At 36.9% G+C, this 20,254-nt stretch overlaps 1 protein-coding gene across 2 annotated transcripts in view; it reads left to right on the forward strand.

Annotated features, from left to right (window-relative positions):
* The window catches only part of TTC13 (tetratricopeptide repeat domain 13), a 40,135-nt gene that overhangs the window by 4,193 nt on the left and 15,688 nt on the right, over window positions 1-20,254 (forward strand). For both annotated transcript variants that reach the window (XM_064445659.1, XM_064445660.1), the window contains exons 3-15: window positions 3,032-3,107; window positions 5,832-5,902; window positions 7,489-7,554; window positions 9,035-9,127; window positions 10,235-10,351; window positions 11,110-11,220; window positions 12,800-12,882; window positions 15,277-15,418; window positions 16,892-17,066; window positions 17,504-17,660; window positions 18,411-18,541; window positions 18,892-19,024; window positions 19,534-19,626. In XM_064445659.1, the coding sequence (XP_064301729.1) occupies window positions 3,032-3,107; window positions 5,832-5,902; window positions 7,489-7,554; window positions 9,035-9,127; window positions 10,235-10,351; window positions 11,110-11,220; window positions 12,800-12,882; window positions 15,277-15,418; window positions 16,892-17,066; window positions 17,504-17,660; window positions 18,411-18,541; window positions 18,892-19,024; window positions 19,534-19,626 (1,448 nt within the window). The remainder of the gene's footprint in view (window positions 1-3,031; window positions 3,108-5,831; window positions 5,903-7,488; window positions 7,555-9,034; window positions 9,128-10,234; window positions 10,352-11,109; window positions 11,221-12,799; window positions 12,883-15,276; window positions 15,419-16,891; window positions 17,067-17,503; window positions 17,661-18,410; window positions 18,542-18,891; window positions 19,025-19,533; window positions 19,627-20,254) is intronic.

The raw sequence follows: 20,254 nt of genomic DNA on the forward strand, positions 1-20,254 counted from the left end.
GATGATACAGTTCGTGGCTTCAGACCATATTTCACTAAATGTAATACAGGCATGGTGTGTGGAGGATATTCTAACAAAAGAAGAGTACCTCTTAGTAGAGACTTTGTCGTGGTTTAACCTGGCAGGCGGCTAAACATCACACGGCCGTTCACTCGCTCCCCCTGCAGTGGGATGGGAGAGAGAATTGGAAAAAAGGTAAAACTCATGGGCTGAGATAAAGACAGTTTAGTAAGTCAGGAAAGGAAGCAAAATTAATACTAACGATAGAAGAATATACAAAACAAGTGATGCACAGTGCAGTTGCTCACCACCTGCTGACCAATGCCCAGCCAGATCCCAAGGAGTGGCCCCGCCCCAGCCAACCTCCTCAGTTTTTTGCTCAGCATGATGTCATACGGTGTGGAATATCCCTTTGGCCAGTGTGGGACGGCTGTCCCGGCTGCGCCCCAGCCCGGCTTGTTGTACCCCCCCTGCCCCCTCGCTGGCAGGGCGGCGTGAGAAGCAGAAAAGTCCTTGACTTGGTGTAAGCACTGCTCAGCAACAACTAAAACATCCCTGCGTTACCAACATTATTCTCATCCTAAATCCGAAACACAGCACTGTACCAGCTACTAGGAAGGAAATTAATGCTACCCCACTGAAACCAGGACAGACTTCGAGAGGATTATTTTGGAATTTGGGTTTTCTTGTAACACTACTGTTAACCTATTGATACTGGACAAATACAATCTTCAGTCTACATCAGAACACAGGTTTGATGTTTCTTCTTCAGTCCAGTAGAGTCACAGATAGTGAAAATCTTCAAATAATTCCCATGTGAATATACAAAGAAGCCCTGGCAAATTAGTGTAGAAATTATTGGCTATGGGGGAACGTGAAAACAATATTCTCATTCAAAGCAGCTTCTCCAAAGGTGGCATTTGGAAATAAAGCTACTCTACTGCAAATCTACCAAGCCAATTATTTAACTTGAATATTCTCTTTAGACATTATTTCATCAGATATTGGTCAGATCTCGTGGCTAGCCTAGTCCAGTGGTACCAGCAATTCTTTCTAAGGCAGTGAAATGTATGTTAGTTTGTTAGAAATTTTCCTGTTTCAAAAAAAAAAAAAAATTTTGAAGAGAACAACAATTCAACCTATCAGGAGCTAGTGCTGTGATGAAAATTTTTCTCTCATTTCTTGAAGGCAGAATGACTTGCAATTTTTGCCTGTAGAGGTGCAGGTTGTCTAACCTACAACTGGATTCAGAATTTGCTGAAGAAATATGAATCTCCTTCTTCCCCAGAGATTATCCTATTATTCTATGATAACAAAACAGATGAGGTAGATGAGGGCAGGAGAAGCTGTGTAGTACTTCTCTTGCTGAGTGTCACGTGCAGCTTTAAGTCATAGGATATTAATGTAATGCTAGATTTTTTTGGTTGTAGCTTATTTTCCAGTAACCACTGTAGAATCTTGCTGTATCTTATCGTTTATCCACAGACAAAGAAGTGTAGTCCTTTTTTGTAAATCCACCAAGGAAGAGGTTGTACTTTAGTAAAAATTATTTTTTTCTAGTATTAAGACAATTATAGAAGAATAATGTTCTGCAGAGATATTGAACACAACTTTCTGAAGGAGGTTTTCTGGAAGTTACCTGAAGGCCGTTGATGATATCAAATGGTTCTGTTTGGAGGTGTGTGATTTGTAAATAAATACCTGGTCTGCAATGTAGATTTAGCTTTCTAATTGGTACACCTGTTGAACCTTGCTCATTCTTGTGCTGTTTTTTAATGACTTTTTTCTATGCGGAAAAGAACTTTTCCATTCTGTTACTGTAGGTGCAGCAGTAGGTGGAGTAATAATTCTCAGAATGTTATAGTGTAATGTAGAGTTCATACATGATCTCTAATTTCAGTAAAAACAAGGTTTGTAAAATCCTATCCTAATCGTTCATACCCTCCAAAATACTTGAGTTTGTAGAGCAGACCAAACTTTGTTTTCATTCCTAAGGTTATTAGATGGACAGGGCAGAAACAGTGCAACGGGATTTGGCCAGTTACTTATGTCCTTTGATGCAGCATTGAAATGTCTGTGTCCTGGACACAAGTAATGAGGCTACTTTTGATTGAACAAGCTAAAAAAAGCAGAAGGGAGGAGGACGAAGTGCAGTCTTCTCAGTAGAGGAAATGATGAGTGAAACATGTCCTCTAAAGTTTAAGGTGTTTAACTGTCTTCTCCAAAGTTAAAGATACATGCTGTTAAACTGAAACAAAAGAAGAGAACTGAGCAGTGAGAGGTTATTTTTTCCCCTTCTTGCTTCTTAAAACAGTTTGGAAGGCCTATTAAATGTGTATTTTGTATTTTTGTGAAACAAACTGCTCTGGTAGGGTTACAGCTGTCTATGGAAAATACTTGTGAAAATGAGCAGAGTGTTTCTGTATTTCTGAGGGCCTGTCTCTGGTAGTATTGGTTTCTGTAGGCGCATTATTTGGGGAACAAAAGTCGTAGATGACGCTAGAATTGGCTGAACAAAGTCTGTAACTGACAGGAAGTTATTGTCAAAAGGACTTAATATGGCACTATTAAGTTAAACTTGTCTTTATTGCTGGAGCAATATTCTTTTCAGTGTTTCATTTTCAGTGTTTTACTCTGATGTAATACCCTTCCCTTTGCAGGAGACAAAGGAATGATGAATGGGGTAAAGAGTATAAGCTTTCCTATGAAGTCGCATATGTCTTAGAAAGACTTCCAAAACTTCCTGTTAAGTAGATGCAATACAGAAACATCAGCCACTGGTAAAACGCTGACAATTTCCTTTCCTCTGGAACATTTGGTTAGTGTTATGTTAGAGAGGATAACAGCAGCCCTGACTGAAGAGCCGTTTTTCTCCCTGTGAGACTAGGAATGAATTTGTTTTCAGTTATCTTAAAGCAATCACATTAGTCTTAACTTTTTGATTTGAGGCGTTCTCTTAAGGATTTAAGACACAGCTTTTCTATTAAATACTGTTGTTTGCTGAACACTTAAAAAACATGATGTTTTACAGAGTCAAGCGAAGTTGCTTGCAGAGCAAAAACGATTTCCATTTGCTACTGATAATGACAACACAAATGAAGAATTGGGTAAGATGCCTTATATAAGGTTTGTGCAGGTGAATTACGTGCTAATTATTAGCACTTTATGTTTTGAAACTAAACTGATGATTCCTTAGTGATGCATTAATTTTAAAGTGATCCTAATAAGCCTGGAAATACAGTGAGTGTTCTCTGATCATACAAAGAAAATAAGTATCTCTCTTCCTAAAAATCTTTTCTGCTTTGCTCACTAGAATTCTTCACCATGTCTCCTTAAGCAGGTGTTCAAAATGCATTTTGATTAAATCCTGTTAAACAGTTTCAGCTACTTCCTGTTCATCAACTCTTACAGGCAGCAGGAAGGCTTTCTGAATTATGTCCTTATACAGGCTGCTACCTGATGTTTTTGCAAAGCATACTCAGAAAATGGAGGCATTTCAAATAAGGCAACAGGAAATACTTTTCTCAAAGGACTGGAGGAAGGAATTGCACTGCTTCTCCAAACTGGTATACTCTATAGGAAGCAGAGGTAGTGTGAGGCAGCAGAGAGATTGTTGAGGATGTATATCAGGGAAGGCAGCAGACTGTCATTTATGTAAGAGCAAAGGGAGTCTTTACTCATAAGTTGTCTAATGAAATCACAACAATTCAGTATTTTCTTGACATAATTTCTGCCTTCAGGGATTTATCCAGGAAAATTTGGGGCTTTTAATCTCTTTTCATATTCCTAGCATATCTAACCGTGTTCATAGAATCCTGCAGGTAATACCAAACTTCCATCCAGCAGAAAATATTTTACGCTTTTAGTATCTGCTCTGTAGACTTGGAAGACTGTGCCAGAAGGTCCTTATCCTCATGTTTGGCCTGTAGGCTAGCACCTACTTACGCACTCAAGCATGTCGTGGCGTGAGGAGCCTGGGTCCTTTTTGTTTGTGTGTGTAACTTTTAACTGTTCTGAGGAAAAGTAGTGTGAAATCTATGGGCCATTCTGAAGCGGTGTTGGTACCCAAATACTTAGGCTAATGGACCATTGTTAACCCTTAGATTTTTCATAATAAAGTAATTATTTTTATTTTTGTAGTATTTAATTAAAGGTGAAAAGATTAATCAAAGAGATAAAATTTTAAATGAAATTTTTTAAAGATAACATCTAAGCTGATACTGTGTCAGCTACTAGCTGCCAGTCAGTTGTTTTACAGACATAGTCTACAACCTCCTGCGTTTGCCAAGAGTCTTGGATAAACAAAATAAGCTCATTATCAACAAGACAATGAGTCTTCATTATCTTGCTTCCTCCACTTTTTTCCTTAATGCTATCATGGTTGAGTTGATTTTATTTTATGTGCCAGCTGTTCTGTGTTCTGGGATTGGAACCATAAAGATGATATTAAGAACTGTGTAGTCTTGTAGGGGAATGAAATGACAAAAACTCAAGAGCCCTTCAACCTGTCCTTCACTGCCAGTTTTCTTTCCTTCTTTGGCAATGCTATGTATCTGTACCAAGTGAAGTGTTTTAAGTATTGAAGGGAAAGCTTATATTGCACACAAATATTTTCTTCTGCATAAAAGAAATGCTCTAAGAATGAGGCAAACTCTGGATTAAATAAATTTCTTATTTCTCTTTCATTTAACTTTTTTCCTCCTTGAATGAACAGTGCTTAGCAACACTGCCAAAACAATGTGGCTCTGCCTGCATGAAAGATAAGTGTCTGTGTCCAATTAAAAATATCTTTGTTCTAACTGGCTTACTTTTCTCGTCTCATGTTTGAGTAAATAATTAAGGCACCTCTTCCATTCTGTTTGGGTGACTGCTAAAACTCATTAGGTGTATGGGGAGAGGTGAATTCCTGCTCTTAGTTCCACTGTCAGCTGTTTGTGCAAACTGCCTGGGGAAAAGTTGTACTTTAACTTTCATAGCTGTGGCCTGCAACATACTTGGTTTTTGTGGGAGGTATAGAGAGACCTTAGTCCAGAGTTAAGAACTGTGAGATATTAAATCACGCAAAATGAAACAATCTTAAGATATTCAGCTGTCTGAACTGAACTTCGGTCTTGCAAGCACAACCACAGCTTTCCAGTCTTGTGACTTCACTGTATTTTTATATCTTGTGGAGAGTACAGGAACATGTTTCTAAAACAGTGGCCTGTTTCTTTTTCAAACACTTGGCTTGTATTCCAAAGCAGGGGGCTATGCAAGAACTTCCAAGTTTCTCATAGCTTTAACATGGGTAAAGACTGTGCAGTTCTTCAATCTCATTTTTATAAATAACGGAATCACTATAGTTGAGGTTTTTCTAGATATTCAGATGAAGGAAGAACTTATTGTGAGCAAGGGAAGTTTAGCAAAATGTGTACCAATGAGTGTGGTCAGATGCTCTGTAATGGAATTATAAAAAAAAAAAAAAAGTTAGTATTAGCCAGGCTTGCTTATGATTGAGAGAGCATCTAGGGCTACTAAATGGGATCATGGTCCTCAGTACTTCAGAAGCAAACACAGACCCTTTCCTGAACAACTTGTAAAATGGAGAGAAAAATCCCTAAACAAACCACAATACTCAAAACCAATTCTGATGAGTGCGGTATGAATTCAATATTTAATGAATGCTAGGTAACGGTTGAGCGAAGTCATTTCAGTGGCAGTTCAGAAATCGTTTGACTACTTAAATCGTCAGTGCAGCGCAGGAACTTACATTTTACAATTTTGTTTTATTTAATATATTAAAACAGTAAAAAACATCTGAATTTTTTTTTACATTTGTAATTTTTTCTCAGCGATTGCTTATGTGTTGATTGGCAACGGCTTGTATGATGAAGCCATACGACATTTTTCAACAATGCTGCAGGTAAGTTTTCTGTTTCGACCCCTAAAAAGTCACTTTATGAAATAATCCATTACAACATATGGCTTTTACTAAAACAAAGATTCAGTTAAGGATTTTAAAATGAGAGTAATTATTCTATTATTTGTTCATTTTTTTCCATCCAGACATAAGCATACTCTTAAATCTGATGGTTCAATGTCTTGGTTATTTGATATTTTTCTCATCTGCAGGAATAAACTTTTTATGACACTTTGACAAAAAAAAAAAAAAGCATCTTCAGAAACCTGACCTGTGCAGAATTCAGGTTGCTTTAATTGCCCTCTTAATGTGTAGGCTGAGATATTTTAATGTGGATTTTTTGGAGTGACAGTTAGTGTATTGCCAGTGACATCAGAAAAAAACCTGACAGAGATCCCTTATTGCTAGTGGCAAGTACCGCGTCGCTTTCATGATGGTAAATGATTTTGTATCCTGGGTTTATCCTTCTTCAGTGGTATGCATATGATGAGTTTAATGTATAAGTAGAACTTCAACATTTATTTTTTTCTGACCAAGGTAAAAAATTTGGAATATTCTTCTATGGAGTAGAAGGTAGCCGCTTTAAAACAAAACCAACCCAACAGTTTAAAAGCTGCACCTAAGCTGATTTCAGAAGACTGCATTTTTATGGCTGGAACCTGGGACTACCAGAAACATGGACCTGCTTTTTGATCCAAACTGGTTGTAGTAGACAAATGCAAGCTGAAAGTAATACTGCAAATACTAGCATGTATTTTATTTTTTTTTTTACACTCACATGTCATATGACTCGTACTTAAATCGAGTGAAAGTGCGGCAATTTAATGGAATTATTCCAGGGAATTTATCAGAGGACCAGAATGGTTTTTTGTGGCTTTTTTTTTTGTTTGTTTGTTTTAGGAGTTTAGTGATCTGTCTTTGATTTGGTTTTAATGTGATGAATGATTTTTTTTTTTTACCCTGCTGAGAAATTCTGCTTCAAAACCCATTAGACTTACATAATGTTTCCTGCCTTTTCTTTATTAAGAAGAGAACTTAACCTAAGTGCCTGAGTTGGAAAGCCAGACACTTAAATCTAACCCAAGGAAGATTTGTTTGGATTTTGCAGAACTATTTTAATTCTTAAATTTAAATTACAAACAAACAAGCTTTGAATGGCTGAATTTTATTTGTTTATTATCACTTCAGTGACATTAGACAAAAGAAGTCATATAATTACCAATAAGGTTACAAGTAATGAAATTTGGAGAACAGACTATACTAATGTGTACATAGCTTCTGATAGGTGGTCTCTGACACGATAACTGCACTCTGTTTAGCCCATTTTCCGGACAAACACTCCAGAACAATTCCAGTAAATTGAATTGGAAGTTGGGAGCCTGTGAAAGTATGGGCTGTTATACAGTTTCTTTGCCTGGCAACTGTGATTGTTCATTACTTACTACTTAAGATCAGCAAGAATTAAATACATATTGAAGAAATATACCTCTTTTTAAAACAAACAAACAAACCACCCAACAAAAAAAACCCAAACCAAAAATAAACCAAACCCCACAACTATGGATTGTATTCCTTTTTAATCTTAACAGGAAGAACCAGAGCTGGTTAGTGCAATTTACGGACGGGGGATAGCATATGGAAAAAAAGGACTACATGTGAGTAGATCATTATTTAAATTAACATCTGACTGAATTATTTGAAACCAAAATATAAGAAGGCCTGTAACAGGAGGAGCTAGACTGATGAGAACTTGCTAGGTATATCCCAAAGGGATATTACAAAGTCTTTGTGCTCTCTTATAATGATGTGTCCATCCCTTGGTAGATTCTCTGTAACAGAGGGATCTAGCGGATCATACTGCTCAAGCCATGTGTACATTTGCTTTGTGAGCCTGTGGAAGTAAAAGCAGCATGGAGCAAGGGTGCCAGAGGAGAATATAGGCACAACTGTGAGTGGTGGAGAGTAAGGCTGGGAGCCTTAGCGGCTTGAAAGAATTATCTAATAAGATAACAGGCAGCATCTTGCCTCTGGGAGGCAGATTTATCAAGTCCCACTGAATTTGTCTCCCCAGCTAATCTGTATTTGGAAATCACACAGTTTATTGCAACATGGAAACATCAACTCTTGCAATCCAGTAGGCTTTATATTACCTCTTGATTGCCTATGCCTCTTGATAACGTATACTACCTTGAATTTGTTAAAAAAAATTCAAAGTTAAATTACTTACAGTTACAGATGACTGCTCAAATAATTTCCTGAGTAAAAATAAGTTTAAAAGTAGGCTAGAGTCCTCGTAGTTTGAGTTTGTGGCCTGTTGAGTCATGATTGAATGGTTGCTGGAATTCTGGGAGAAAGAATAGTTGAGTAACTCCTTGAAAATTTCCTTTGTGCAGAATATTGAATGCTTTAGTGGTGCTGATGGGAGCTTGAAGTCCCCCATATTTGCATGTTTTTAACACCAGCATGAGTTTGTTTTCCAAGTTTGGCTAGATGTTGAGACAGCTTCACTTCATAAAAGTTTCTGTAAGTGACACATTCAAGGCACAAAGATGATGATAAGCACATGCAAGATTTCTTTGCCTTGAAAAAGAAGAAAAAGATCAATGAAGTCTAACATAGAACTTGCTGCATAACCAGTTTGGATTTTTTTTTTCCAATTAAGTAGCTGCTTCCATCCTACAATTTAAAATATAAAAATTTATATAGGCCAGATGCTGGTGGCATCAACCCATTCACCAGAACTGCTTGGATTAAGTTACAGACAGGAATGATGAAACCAGTGGAGGTGAGAGTATGCGTTTGTGTTGGAGTTCACGTGAGAGCTTGAGCCAGCTTCACTGCCAAGAAAGGTGCCTATGGAGCTGTAAATCTAATGTTTATTCACAGAGTTGTATTAATAATCAGAGGTATGGCACGAAGATAATGGGTATGAGCAAAGTTTATTTTTCTTATTGATAGCAGGTAGGAGTGTGTTCAGCTATTTGTAGAATACTGAATCTTAATATAATTAGCAAAGGTGTGAAGGGCTTGTAATATAACCCGATACGGTTTCAGAAACTTCGCCAATCTAGTTGTCCTTCGGAGTATATTACTCCATGCACAGTTGTTTACCATGTTTATTTTTCTCTTTTTCAGGATATGAAAAATGCTGAACTTGCTCTGTTTGAGCTCAGTAGGGTGATTAGTCTAGAACCAGATCACCCCGAAGTATTTGAACAGCGAGCAGAAGTGAGCATTTTTTTGCCTCTTTTCAGATTTTTGGAGAAGTTGCAATTATATGTTGTCCTCAAGTATTTATTCACTGATTTAATGACTAGAGCTCTTATCTGTGTTTTTCTGTGAAAATCCCTCCTTTCTTTTAAAATATATATATTTGCTCTCAAGCACTGTAATCTGTGGAATGTTTATTTTTAAAATGAAACATATGCTATATGGAGTTACTATAGCCAATAGACTAGCATATATTATGTTTAAGTCTTTAGGTTTTGACATACTAGATAGCAAGATAGTTGGTTTGGTTGTTTTTTTTTTTAATATAATGACTCAAAATACCACTTGAACCTTACAGTTTGCACTTAGTGTCACCTTAGTAAATTGATTGTTAGGACTAGTTGGTAAAATGCCAAACTTGTAAAAAATGAGGTTTTAATCAAATGTTTTGGTCTTATATTCGTGCATGTAAGTTAAATGTCATTCAGATGCACAGATACTTTTCACTTTGAAAATCATGTTTTGTTTTGCCAATTAAATTACAGAAAATGGGTTTCAGGAAGCAGCTTTGTAGGCAAATCAAAAGCATAGATATTAAAGTCAGTGTACTATATAATAACTGCCATAATATCAGATTGTAATTCACAGTTTTCATGTTTTTAATGATTTGTTAATACATTTGTTGATAATCGTGATCTAAAAATGTGAACAGCATTCAAATAATTGTAAAATAAACCATTTTTTTCATTGGGAATATTTTGTCAATATAAAAAGGTTTATGAGAATACTTTGGTTACATTTCCAGTTGATTGTGTTGAAATAACTTGAAGTAGAGTGTTTTCCTTTGGCTGACTTGTTTTTATTTGGAATACTAGCTTTCTGCAAATGTTTTGGTGATGTTCATGTACACTGATACTTTTCTGGAGAAAAATACTTTCAGACTTTCCCTTTGATAGGGGTTTAAAAGCAATAAGTACTGAAATTTTTAGTAGAACTTTCCAGCCTGTTCTAGCAAATACCGTTAATCTGTTAGATCTGAACGTGAAAAAGAATACTCTTCATATTTCTAAAACAAATTTATTCAGCCTGTTTGTTCTAAGCTATGTTTTTGTTCTATACTCGTAGATATTGTCCCCACTAGGACGAATCAGTGAAGCATTATCTGATCTCACCAAAGCTATTCAGCTACAGCCATCAGCACGGCTCTACCGGCACAGGGGTACCCTTTACTTCATATCCGAGGTTAGTGGATTTGGGGGATTGATTGGTTTCGGTTGTGTGGATGTTGTTGATTATCTTCTTGTTGTTTATGCCAGTTGTTACTTTTTTTTCAAGAGCTTCTTTCCTATTTAAATTAACAAACAAAATGGCAACAAAAGCCCTCATTTTCCTGTAGTTGACTTCGTGACAGTTCAGAGGTATTCTTCAAGTATTTAATCTGTGTATCTATTTAATGCAGAGAATCAGAGGGCAAGTACCTTGCAAGTACATCCCAGATTGTTTTGTGTGTTTGAGGAGTAGGATCAAGACTTTGACTTGATTTATAACCTAAGGCTGCATTTAAGTAGTATTGCTAAATGCCAGTCAAAAAGGAAAACAGTTTTGGCTAAGGCAGTAACTGTCCTGCATACTTAAACCCAAAAAACCCCACACCACACAACAATCAATCAAAACAAAACCCTACAAAAATGCTAACATCCTATTTTGCTATGCAGTCTCTGTGTTCTTACATGTTAATGTAAAACAGGTAACTTAACTTCAAAGATTGTGTAAATATTAAATGGCCGATTTCCCACTTTATTCTTCTGATTTCACTGTTTGTTTCCAGCTATTTTTCCACCTACTTTACTAGCCCTTGCTGTAAAAGTTGCTGCTTAGCCCTGAGGCTGTCTTCATATATTAAAAAAAGTGGTGTAGGTTACTTCTATGAAAATAGAAGTGTGCATTCCTCTTTACTTGTATGGTGTTTCCTCTGTCATCTGAAATCTACTTTATCACAGGATTATGCAACAGCCCATGAAGACTTTCAGCACTCATTGGAACTGAACAGAAATCAGCCGATAGCTATGCTTTATAAAGGCTTAACCTTTTTTCACAGAGGACTTCTGAAGGTAAAGCTATGTTAAATAACAGTTCATGTATAAGAATACCCCCTATTTGAAGTAGAAAATAGCAGAAATATCATAGGTGTTGGCATAAGTGTTTTCTCTCACATAAGGAAGACCCTTTAAGGCGAAAGAGTGCACGCAAAATGAAAAGGTGCCATTGCTGACATGGAAATACTGCTGGTCTTGCAGGATCTTGGTAAATCAATGACTGATGTGTTTATGGAGTGCTTTGAAAGTTGTTTATATTTGGTACCTCTGCTAATATCTGTGTGGTTATATTCAAAATCTCTTTCCATTAAATGGAATTCCAGCTAAATCTGTCATTATTGTAAAGAGCCCAGACAAGTGGTCTGTGCAGTGGGTGGGGAATTGGCTGACAGGCCGCACCCAAAGGGTGGTGGTAAATAGCTCTTTTTCTAACTGAAACCTGTCACTAGTGGAGTCCCCCAGGGATCGATATTGGGCCCAATGTTATTCAATATCTTTAAGTGATCTGGATAATGGGATCAAGTATAGCCTGATGAAGTTTGTGGATGACACCAAATTGAGTGGGGAAGTAGACACTCCAGCAGGGAGAGCTGCTCTGCAGGGAGATCTGGATAGGCTGGAAGAGTGGGCTAACATGAACTTTATGAAGTTCAACAAGGATGAGTGTAAGGTCTTGCACCTGGGAAGACAATCCGGGAGTGCAGCACAGACTGGGATCCACCTGGCTGGAGAGCAGCTCTGTGGAAAAGGACCTGGGGGTCCTGGTGGGCAGGAAGCTCAACATGAGCCAACAGTGGCTGCTGCAGCCAAGAAGGCCAACAGGGTGCTGGGTTGCATCAAAAAGGGCATTGCCAGCAGAGATAAAGAAGTCATTATCCCACTCTACTCAGCGCTTGTCAGGCCACACCTGGAGTGCTGTGTGCAGTTCTGGTCCCTGCTGTACAAAAAGGGTGTGGACAGGCTGGAAGGGGTCCAGAGAAGGGCCACCAAGGTTATCCAAGGACTGGGAAGCTGCCATACAAGGATAGGGTGGGAGAGCTGGGTTTGTTCAGCCTTAAGAAAAGGAGGCTCAGAGGGGATCTCATCCCCATGTACCAGTACTTAAGGGGCAGCTACAGAGCAGATGGAGACTCCCTTTTTGCACGGAGTCCCATGGAGAGGACAAGGGGGGATGGACACAAGTTGCTCTTGGGGAGATTCCGATTGGACACGAGAGGGACGTTTTTCACAGTGAGGTCAGTCAACCATTGGAATAATCTCCCCAGGGAAGGGGTTGACTCGGCCACGTTGGGCACCTTCAAGAGTTGTCTGGACAGGGTGCTGGGCCAGCTTGTCTAGGCTGGGCTCGTCCAACCTTTCTGGGAATAGATGGTCCCTGAGGTCCCTTCCAGCCTGGGATTCTGTGAATGTTGCAATATTTCATTTGTTATATGATGATTATTACTCTATATTTTTTGTAGTAAATTTATGCCTTGTTTGTTCCTTCCAAAGGTTTTGATGAATAACTGTAAATCCATGACTAGTAACTCCCGAGGATGCTAAAATTAAATGAGCTCAGTAAGTGACGAATTTTTCTGTTGGTGTCTTTCTGTAGGAAGCCATTGAATCGTTCAAAGAAGCTCTGAAGCAGAAAGCAGACTTCATAGATGCATATAAAAGTCTGGGACAAGCCTACAGGTAATTGCATTCAGAAATAGTTTTACAGTCAGTTTTCTGTCTGATTGTGTTCTTTAAAATGCACTCTGTTTTACACGTTTGTTACAGAACCGTGCACTATCGTATGTGTATTTGGTAGCTCCTACAGCCAGTACTGCTATGTCAGGATAAGTTCAGTATAAATAGTTTCTAGGCTTGCTTTGTATTTTTTAAGCCAGTTTCCATAGTTCTTTGAGTCTACCAGACTCAACAGTTAAGTAAACAGTGGTTTTCAGTAAGATGTGTTTTATGTATGCTAAATGATTTTTAAATGATGGAAATGTTTAATGCAAACTGTTGATCAATATGCTCATTAGTTGCCATCTGATGTAACTGTGCTACTTAAATTTACAAAAAACTCACTGCATAGTACATATCATTTTATAGAACGGCTAGATGCTATATCAATTCATCTCTCACCAGAGATTTACAGTTCTGAGAATGAAGCTAATTTCCTGTTTAGTGTATTTTTAATATAGACATGTTTCTTACCTATTAATCAAATAATTAAGCAATCTCTGTTTAGTAAGGTAACTAGTCACTTTTGTCTTTTTAAATTTACATTAAAGATAAAATTTAATTTATAGTTGAATAAAATGGATTACTTTAAAGGTGATCTGCAGATAATTACTAAGGAGAAAAGTACATATAGCTTGTATATAACAAGACCAGAACATAAGATAGTCAGCAACTGAATATCTCTGCCCATTGTAGTTCTTCTCCCAACCTGCTGTGTCTTGTCAGCTTTTTATTTCCTGTTTTACATTTTTATTTTTCGAAAGCACCGATCTATAGCATAGATGCTGCTGCAACATAAATGGCTTTTGTGTAGGAAGGGTTAAGTTGGGTAGGGTTGGTGTGCAAGCGTTACACGATCACATGCTCTTTCTTCAGGCTTTGTGCTTCCTTCAGCACACAGAACACGCGGTATTCACTGAAGGCAGCATCAATTAAATTTTTGTTGTTGTTTTTTGCTTTGTGGACTTGTGCCTTATTTACCACGATATCTAAATTCTGAACTCAATGTAGAATCACTAATTTCTTCATGAGTTCTTCTGTGGTACTGGTTATTGTGATGTGTAAGTACTTTCAAGGTGCTAAATAACGGTCAGTAATTTAGCCTGGAAGATGGACAGTTTCCTTCTTACATTTCCAATAAAAGCTTCAACTATTTTGTTTTCTATTTGGTTATGGGACTGCCTCTTGAGTTGATCAGATGTTCCACCCTGTGTCCAAGAAACCTTAATCTGAAGAAGTTTTATTTTGAAGGAACAAAAAAAATCAAGCCTTAAAATGACTCACCTTTGCACTGCGTTGGTGTTTTACAGATCAAAAGTCCCTTAACCAGAGTGTTCCTAATCAGCTTAAATTTGTTGTTTATTCCCTCTCACTGTCCCCGGCCTCCAAAAGTTCTCTGCTCCTCAGGAGTTAAAAGGGGAAGGAATGCAAAGAAATCCACCTCTTCCTTCTAGTTTTTTTTAAGAACTTAATGTACAAAGCACAATTACTGTTGACTCTTCTAAATGCTCAGCAGTTAAAGAAGGCCAAAAGCTGAACAGAATATTATTTAATAACTGAGATTCTATAACTAGTGACCAACTAGTCTGAGTTACTTTTCCATGAACACTCAGGTCTCAAAACAGGCAGAAATAATCATCTCGTTTCTCCAGGGCGCTGTTAACTTCAGCTGTCAAATTCTTCTTGCTTTCTAAAATCTTGTATTTTAAGTTCACACTTGCTTTCTTCTGCCCCAAATAAGTTTCAAATATAATGCTTAAAAATACCTTTTAAAGAGTTCTTTTTATAGTGGAAGTAGACAATACTTAGTCTGATTTGTCCTTCTGTACAACAGGAGTTACAGCATTTTACCCATTAATTCCAGCTTCAAATCTAGTGACTTCACTGTTCATGCATTTATTTGAAACTGAAGAGCTTTCTTCTTGTTCAGCACTTAAGTAGCTAGTATATTTTTAAAAATGTGTTTATGTTTAGAAATTAAAAAACACTTGTCATAGATAGTGCTTTCCAAGAATGCTTTCTGTGGAAGTTTTGTTTCTTTTAGTTTCTGAAGAAATACCATAGGTATGGGTTTTTATGGTTTATGTCCACTGAGGATTGTGAAGATTTGTGGTCTCGTGGGGTTGTATTTTGGAGGACACATTTCTGGGAGTGAAAAACTCTAGTGCAGCTGTTCTGTTATTACCACTGAAGAACAGCTGCAGATTTACTGCTTTTTGTTAAAGAAATTTTCCATTCGTACTGTGTTCCTCTTTAATGATATCCTGTTTTGATGCATTAAAACAACTTTTAACAAGCAATTTCGTTGTCATTGTCGCCTTCTATATTCTTCACTTTCCGCTTTTTGGAATTGCCTAGAGAACTTGGCAACTTTGATGCGGCTACAGAGAGCTTCCAGAAGGCGCTGCTGCTAAATCAAAATCATGTTCAGACGTTACAGCTCAAAGGAATGATGCTTTATCATCACGGTAGCTTAGACGAAGCCCTAAAGAATTTTAAGGTAAGCTGTCCCTAAGTAAATAAAAAAATAAAATTTTTTAACAAAGACTGGTGTTCAACTAATGGAATAAAATGGACAGATGTCGAAGTTTTTAATTTTGAGTGTGTGTGCATTTGAACTAAAATGATTTTTTTGTGAAGCCTGTCTTAAAAGATGGATAAAACATTACCGTTTTTAATTAAAAATGGAATTTTGCTAAAACTAAGATACTTCCTCTAACTGTTCTATGAATTTCTAAAACCAAGCTCTTGTTGAAATGTTTTAACTGTGGGGGTTTTTTAAATTTTTTTTAAAAATTGAGTTCCTACTAATATTTTAGTTTGGGTTGAAACCTAAAGTTTTTTTCATATCTGATGGAAGAAGGAATGTAGTTGTCTTTGTAATTCTAAGCTTAAAATAAGCATACAAAATTCCAATATTTAATATTTATGAGGTACTTTTTTGTTTTGAAAAACTCAGAATATGTTGCGATTCATTGAGCTTGTAAAAATGTGCACGTTTCCGTAGGTAAACAAAATCTTGCGCCTCTCCATTGGCATTAAATAATGGCCTCATTTTGCAGACAGAACAATAAAGGCATATGTCAGTCAAATGTCCACATCCTTAAAAGGAGTGAAATGAGATGTGTAAATGATGATATCCCTTTCTGAATGAGCATGTGCCCATCCCAAGAATACTGCATGTGCACTATTGTGCATTCACCTTCTATAACACAATGTGTAGGTACTGGTGTAATTGAAAAGATATTTCAACTTTTAAGACAGAGGTGCCCTTCTAAAGACATGTGATTGCTAGAAGAATCAGAGCATGAACTTGCATGATAAATATGAACTTGCATGATAAATATGAACTTGCATGATAAATATGAACTTGCATGATAAATATGAACTTGCATGATAAATATGAACTTGCATGATAAATATGAACTTGCATGATAAATATGAACTTGCATGATAAATATGAACTTGCATGATAAATATGAACTTGCATGATAAATATGAACTTGCTATGTGTTTAACCTGTAGTAAATAGTTGACTAACGAAGCGTACTAATGCATGAACTAGCGAAGATACGGAGGGAAGAAATGGCGCAATATGTGTGCTGAACTAGCCAAAACTGATTTGTTACTAATATTGTCAGGAGTATGTTTTGTCTAATTTCACTTAACTAATGTTGAAACTTCTGTAGTGCTAATATTAGAGCAAACGTGATCTGTTGTCATAACAATTAAAGTGTAATCAAAAGCACATTTGCACTGACAGTTCCTTCCCCCCCCTTTTATGAAGCTGATTTTTTTTTTGCATTTGCTAGCAGTTTAAGTGCTTAGCATCGTTTGAAACAAAATTGTCATGGAAGTGGATCTTAATAATCATTAAATCTGTTCATGCAGTCTGCTGACCGAACAGGTTAGTTTATTTGAAGGTAGTCGTTCTTTTTTGATTTATAGATGCTTTGTTTCTTTAATCTCCTAGAGATGTCTACAGCTAGAACCATACAATGAAGTATGCCAGTACATGAAAGGTCTCAGTCATGTTGCAATGGGACAGTTTTACGAAGGCATAAAAGCTCAGACTAAAGTGATGTTAAATGATCCGCTACCGGGTCAGAAGGCCAGCCCAGAATATCTGAAAGTAAAATACCTCCGAGGTAAGTTAGGATTGTTTTTATTTTTTCTTTTTTAATTTTTAATTTTCTTAAATCCTTCGAGAACCATAAAAGTGTGAGCATGCTAGTAGTTATGGCCATTTTAAAGAACCCGTTGTACGTTCTCATGGGCACTGTTGAGTATATCTGTTTAAAAAAAAAATAGCACACTGACTCTTATTTGTTCATACAGCTAAAAACTAGGACTGCAAATGAAATATACATTTCTGTATAATGGTAAAGAGTGTTGTGATACTTAGTTGAAATAGACTGATTTCTGTTGTGGAAATTAGCTAATAGCAAAATTAAATTTTTGAAGAGTAATGACTTACTAAAGTTACGTTGGATAACTGACAAACATAATCTGGTTTTTGTTTTTATGTAATTACATAAGTAGGCTGATTATGCAAATGGTATTTAATTTTATTTCTTTCCTCCAGAGTATTCTAGATATTTGCATGCACATTTGGATACCCCTCTTACAGAGTATAATATTGATACAGATCTTCCTGGAAATTTCAAGGACCACTGGGCCAAAAATCTTCCTTTTCTTATAGAAAATTATGAAGAGCAGCCAGGGTTACAGCCACATATAAAGTGAGTACATTTTTTTTTTTTTTTAAGCCTATTCCAAATGTTTGTTTTCAGTTTGACTTCAAAAAGTGCTATTCCGAGGTATTATAACAGCATAAATGTTTAATACTATGTGAAAGTGAGGTTCCACTGGGTGTGTAAATCCTTTTCAATATCATAGGGATTGGAGTTGGTTTAGCTCATAAAAGAAGAAGAATGAAACTTAGGATGACTTTCTTCACATAATCAATAATAGATATGTTTTCATGTATTCACTTTATCTATGTAAAAAACTGCTGAGTTAAAAATTTATGGCTTTTGTGTACGTGGAACAGAATCCACCTTTTAGCACAAGAAGCTTTTACAGAATTATGGGAGAAGTTATGGAATAGGTGTATAAACTGGAAGCCTTACTCTTTTCTTACTGTTACAGTTCCTCAGGGTGAGTGTAACATTAAAGTTCACAGATAATGCATTATTCTTCATTTAGTATTGCTTATTATGAGCAAATCTGAACGTGAAATACTGGTTGTGACAGTAATAAGATCTGCTGTTGAATTCAGTAAGACCAGGATTTAATCTGAGATATTGAGTGTAACTGCCATGTACGGTATATGTTCGGTGGGGTGGGAAGAGGAATGAGTGTTCTTTATACTGCTTTTCAGTATTTCTCACACAAACGGTATGATTATCAGACAAACAAATCTGTGTTTTATAACTTTCAGGAGTTCTGTTGACAAGTTATGTCTGATGCATGTTTTTCTCCTCTATAAGAGATGTGTTATTTCAGAATTTTGAAAGCTATAAGCCTGATGTGCAAGAGCTCATATGTGTAGCTGATCATCTGGGTTCCATGATGCAGTATGAGACACCAGGATTTCTTCCAAATAAAAGAATACATAGAGGTATACTCAAAATGCCCTGTAAATTTGAGAGCAGGGGGTGGGGGGGGAATCAGTGTGGTGGTAATTTAACGCTATACCTTTGCTATCTGCAAATTAGTTTTATGGTCTGTTCCTTTCAAATCGGATAAGAAGTCTAAAATTAAAATAATCATTATGTCAGCAGTTTCTTGATCTGATTGGGACTGGAAATCATGATGTCCCAGATCTTATTGGCGCTGGCAATTCTTTTCCTGTAAATACATCACTTTGCTGCCTCAGTTTTCCTATCTGTACAAAAACGAGTGTTTGGCTCTAATAGTTTTTCTGCTTCTGTTGTTGTTTGTCCCTCTCTCCTCCTCTCCCACTCCCAGCAATGGGATTGGCCACTCTAGAAGTCATGCAAGCTGTGCAGCGGACTTGGGCAAACTCAAAAGTTCGGATGAATGGGAAAACCAGACTGATGCAGTGGAGAGATATGTTTGATATTGCCGTGAAGTGGCGAAGGTAATGGTACAAGAAGAGTGAGAACAAGCCTTACGTTGGCTGTAATAATGGTGCACCATTCAGTTAACGAAGGGCTGAAGTCACAGAGGAGAAAACGAACACTTGTTACCACTTTGTAACTGTATCAAAGTGTTCTGACAAAAGAGAAGGATGGATTAGGTACAAGGAGTGCACTTATGAAAATACTCCATTTTTCTTTTTTCTTTTTTCTTTTTTAAAAGAGGGAAAGAGTTGGGAAAAGCATTTTCTGGTTGAGGCTGAGGCAAAGCTGTGAAAGACCATAGGATATGTTGCAGCTTAGGCTAACAAAAATTAACAGTTTCAAACTCCAGCAACATAAAAGGCTTTTGAGTTTTGGTTTGGTTTTTTTTTCTTATGGAAAACGTACATGTGTTTCAATGAAGTTTTTTTGTGGTCTCTGAATTCTAGCTTTTGCCTAAAATTATTCTGTGCGTGAACAAAGCTGTGTGTGAAACATGTGCCAATATTAATGTCTTGTGTCTTTGTAGGATAGCTGACCCTGACCAGCCTGTGCTTTGGTTGGACCAAATGCCTGCCCGAAGCCTTAGCAGAGGTTTCAATAATCACATTAACTTAATCAGGTATGAGAGTTTTACCGAACAGCCTTCCCACACACACTAAGGGATTGTACCAAAACTGACCGGCTGTTTGTCAGAGTATTACAGTATTGGATGTATATGTGCTTATTGTTTTGCTTTAATATTTATTTCATATTTTATAATGGAACATTTGGCTTTTGTGTACCTCAGATTTTCCCTCACGACATTTCCTCTTTTTCCTGAATGTTAATTGTACAATTGAGTACAAGACCTAACTAGGATCCAGAAGATGCATATTTTTATGTGCGGTTTTTAATTCCCAAATTACCTTAAATGTAAAAATTAGATTAAGTTCATCACAGTTGTAATTTTTGCAAATGCTGCTTTTAAAAGACAGTGGCAGCAGTAATGAAACAATGCTGGTCTATTAGCTTTAATACCAATTTACAATAGAGAGGAAAACCATAGTTCTTCTAGTTGTTTTCAAAGCAGGCCAAAGTAAATCAAAAACTACAAATAGGTAACAGTTGCACTTTCAAACAAAGGTAAAATTTAAAAGATTCAACCACTGTTGTACGTTCCATCTTCTCCCATGCTGCAAGACTCAGTATTGTAGTCATGACAGTGCTACCTCCCATGAGGTGGCAGAAGTGTGAGAGTCTCCATGTGG

This window comes from Phalacrocorax carbo, chromosome 3 (assembly GCF_963921805.1).
Source record: "Phalacrocorax carbo chromosome 3, bPhaCar2.1, whole genome shotgun sequence".
NCBI lineage: Eukaryota > Metazoa > Chordata > Aves > Suliformes > Phalacrocoracidae > Phalacrocorax > Phalacrocorax carbo.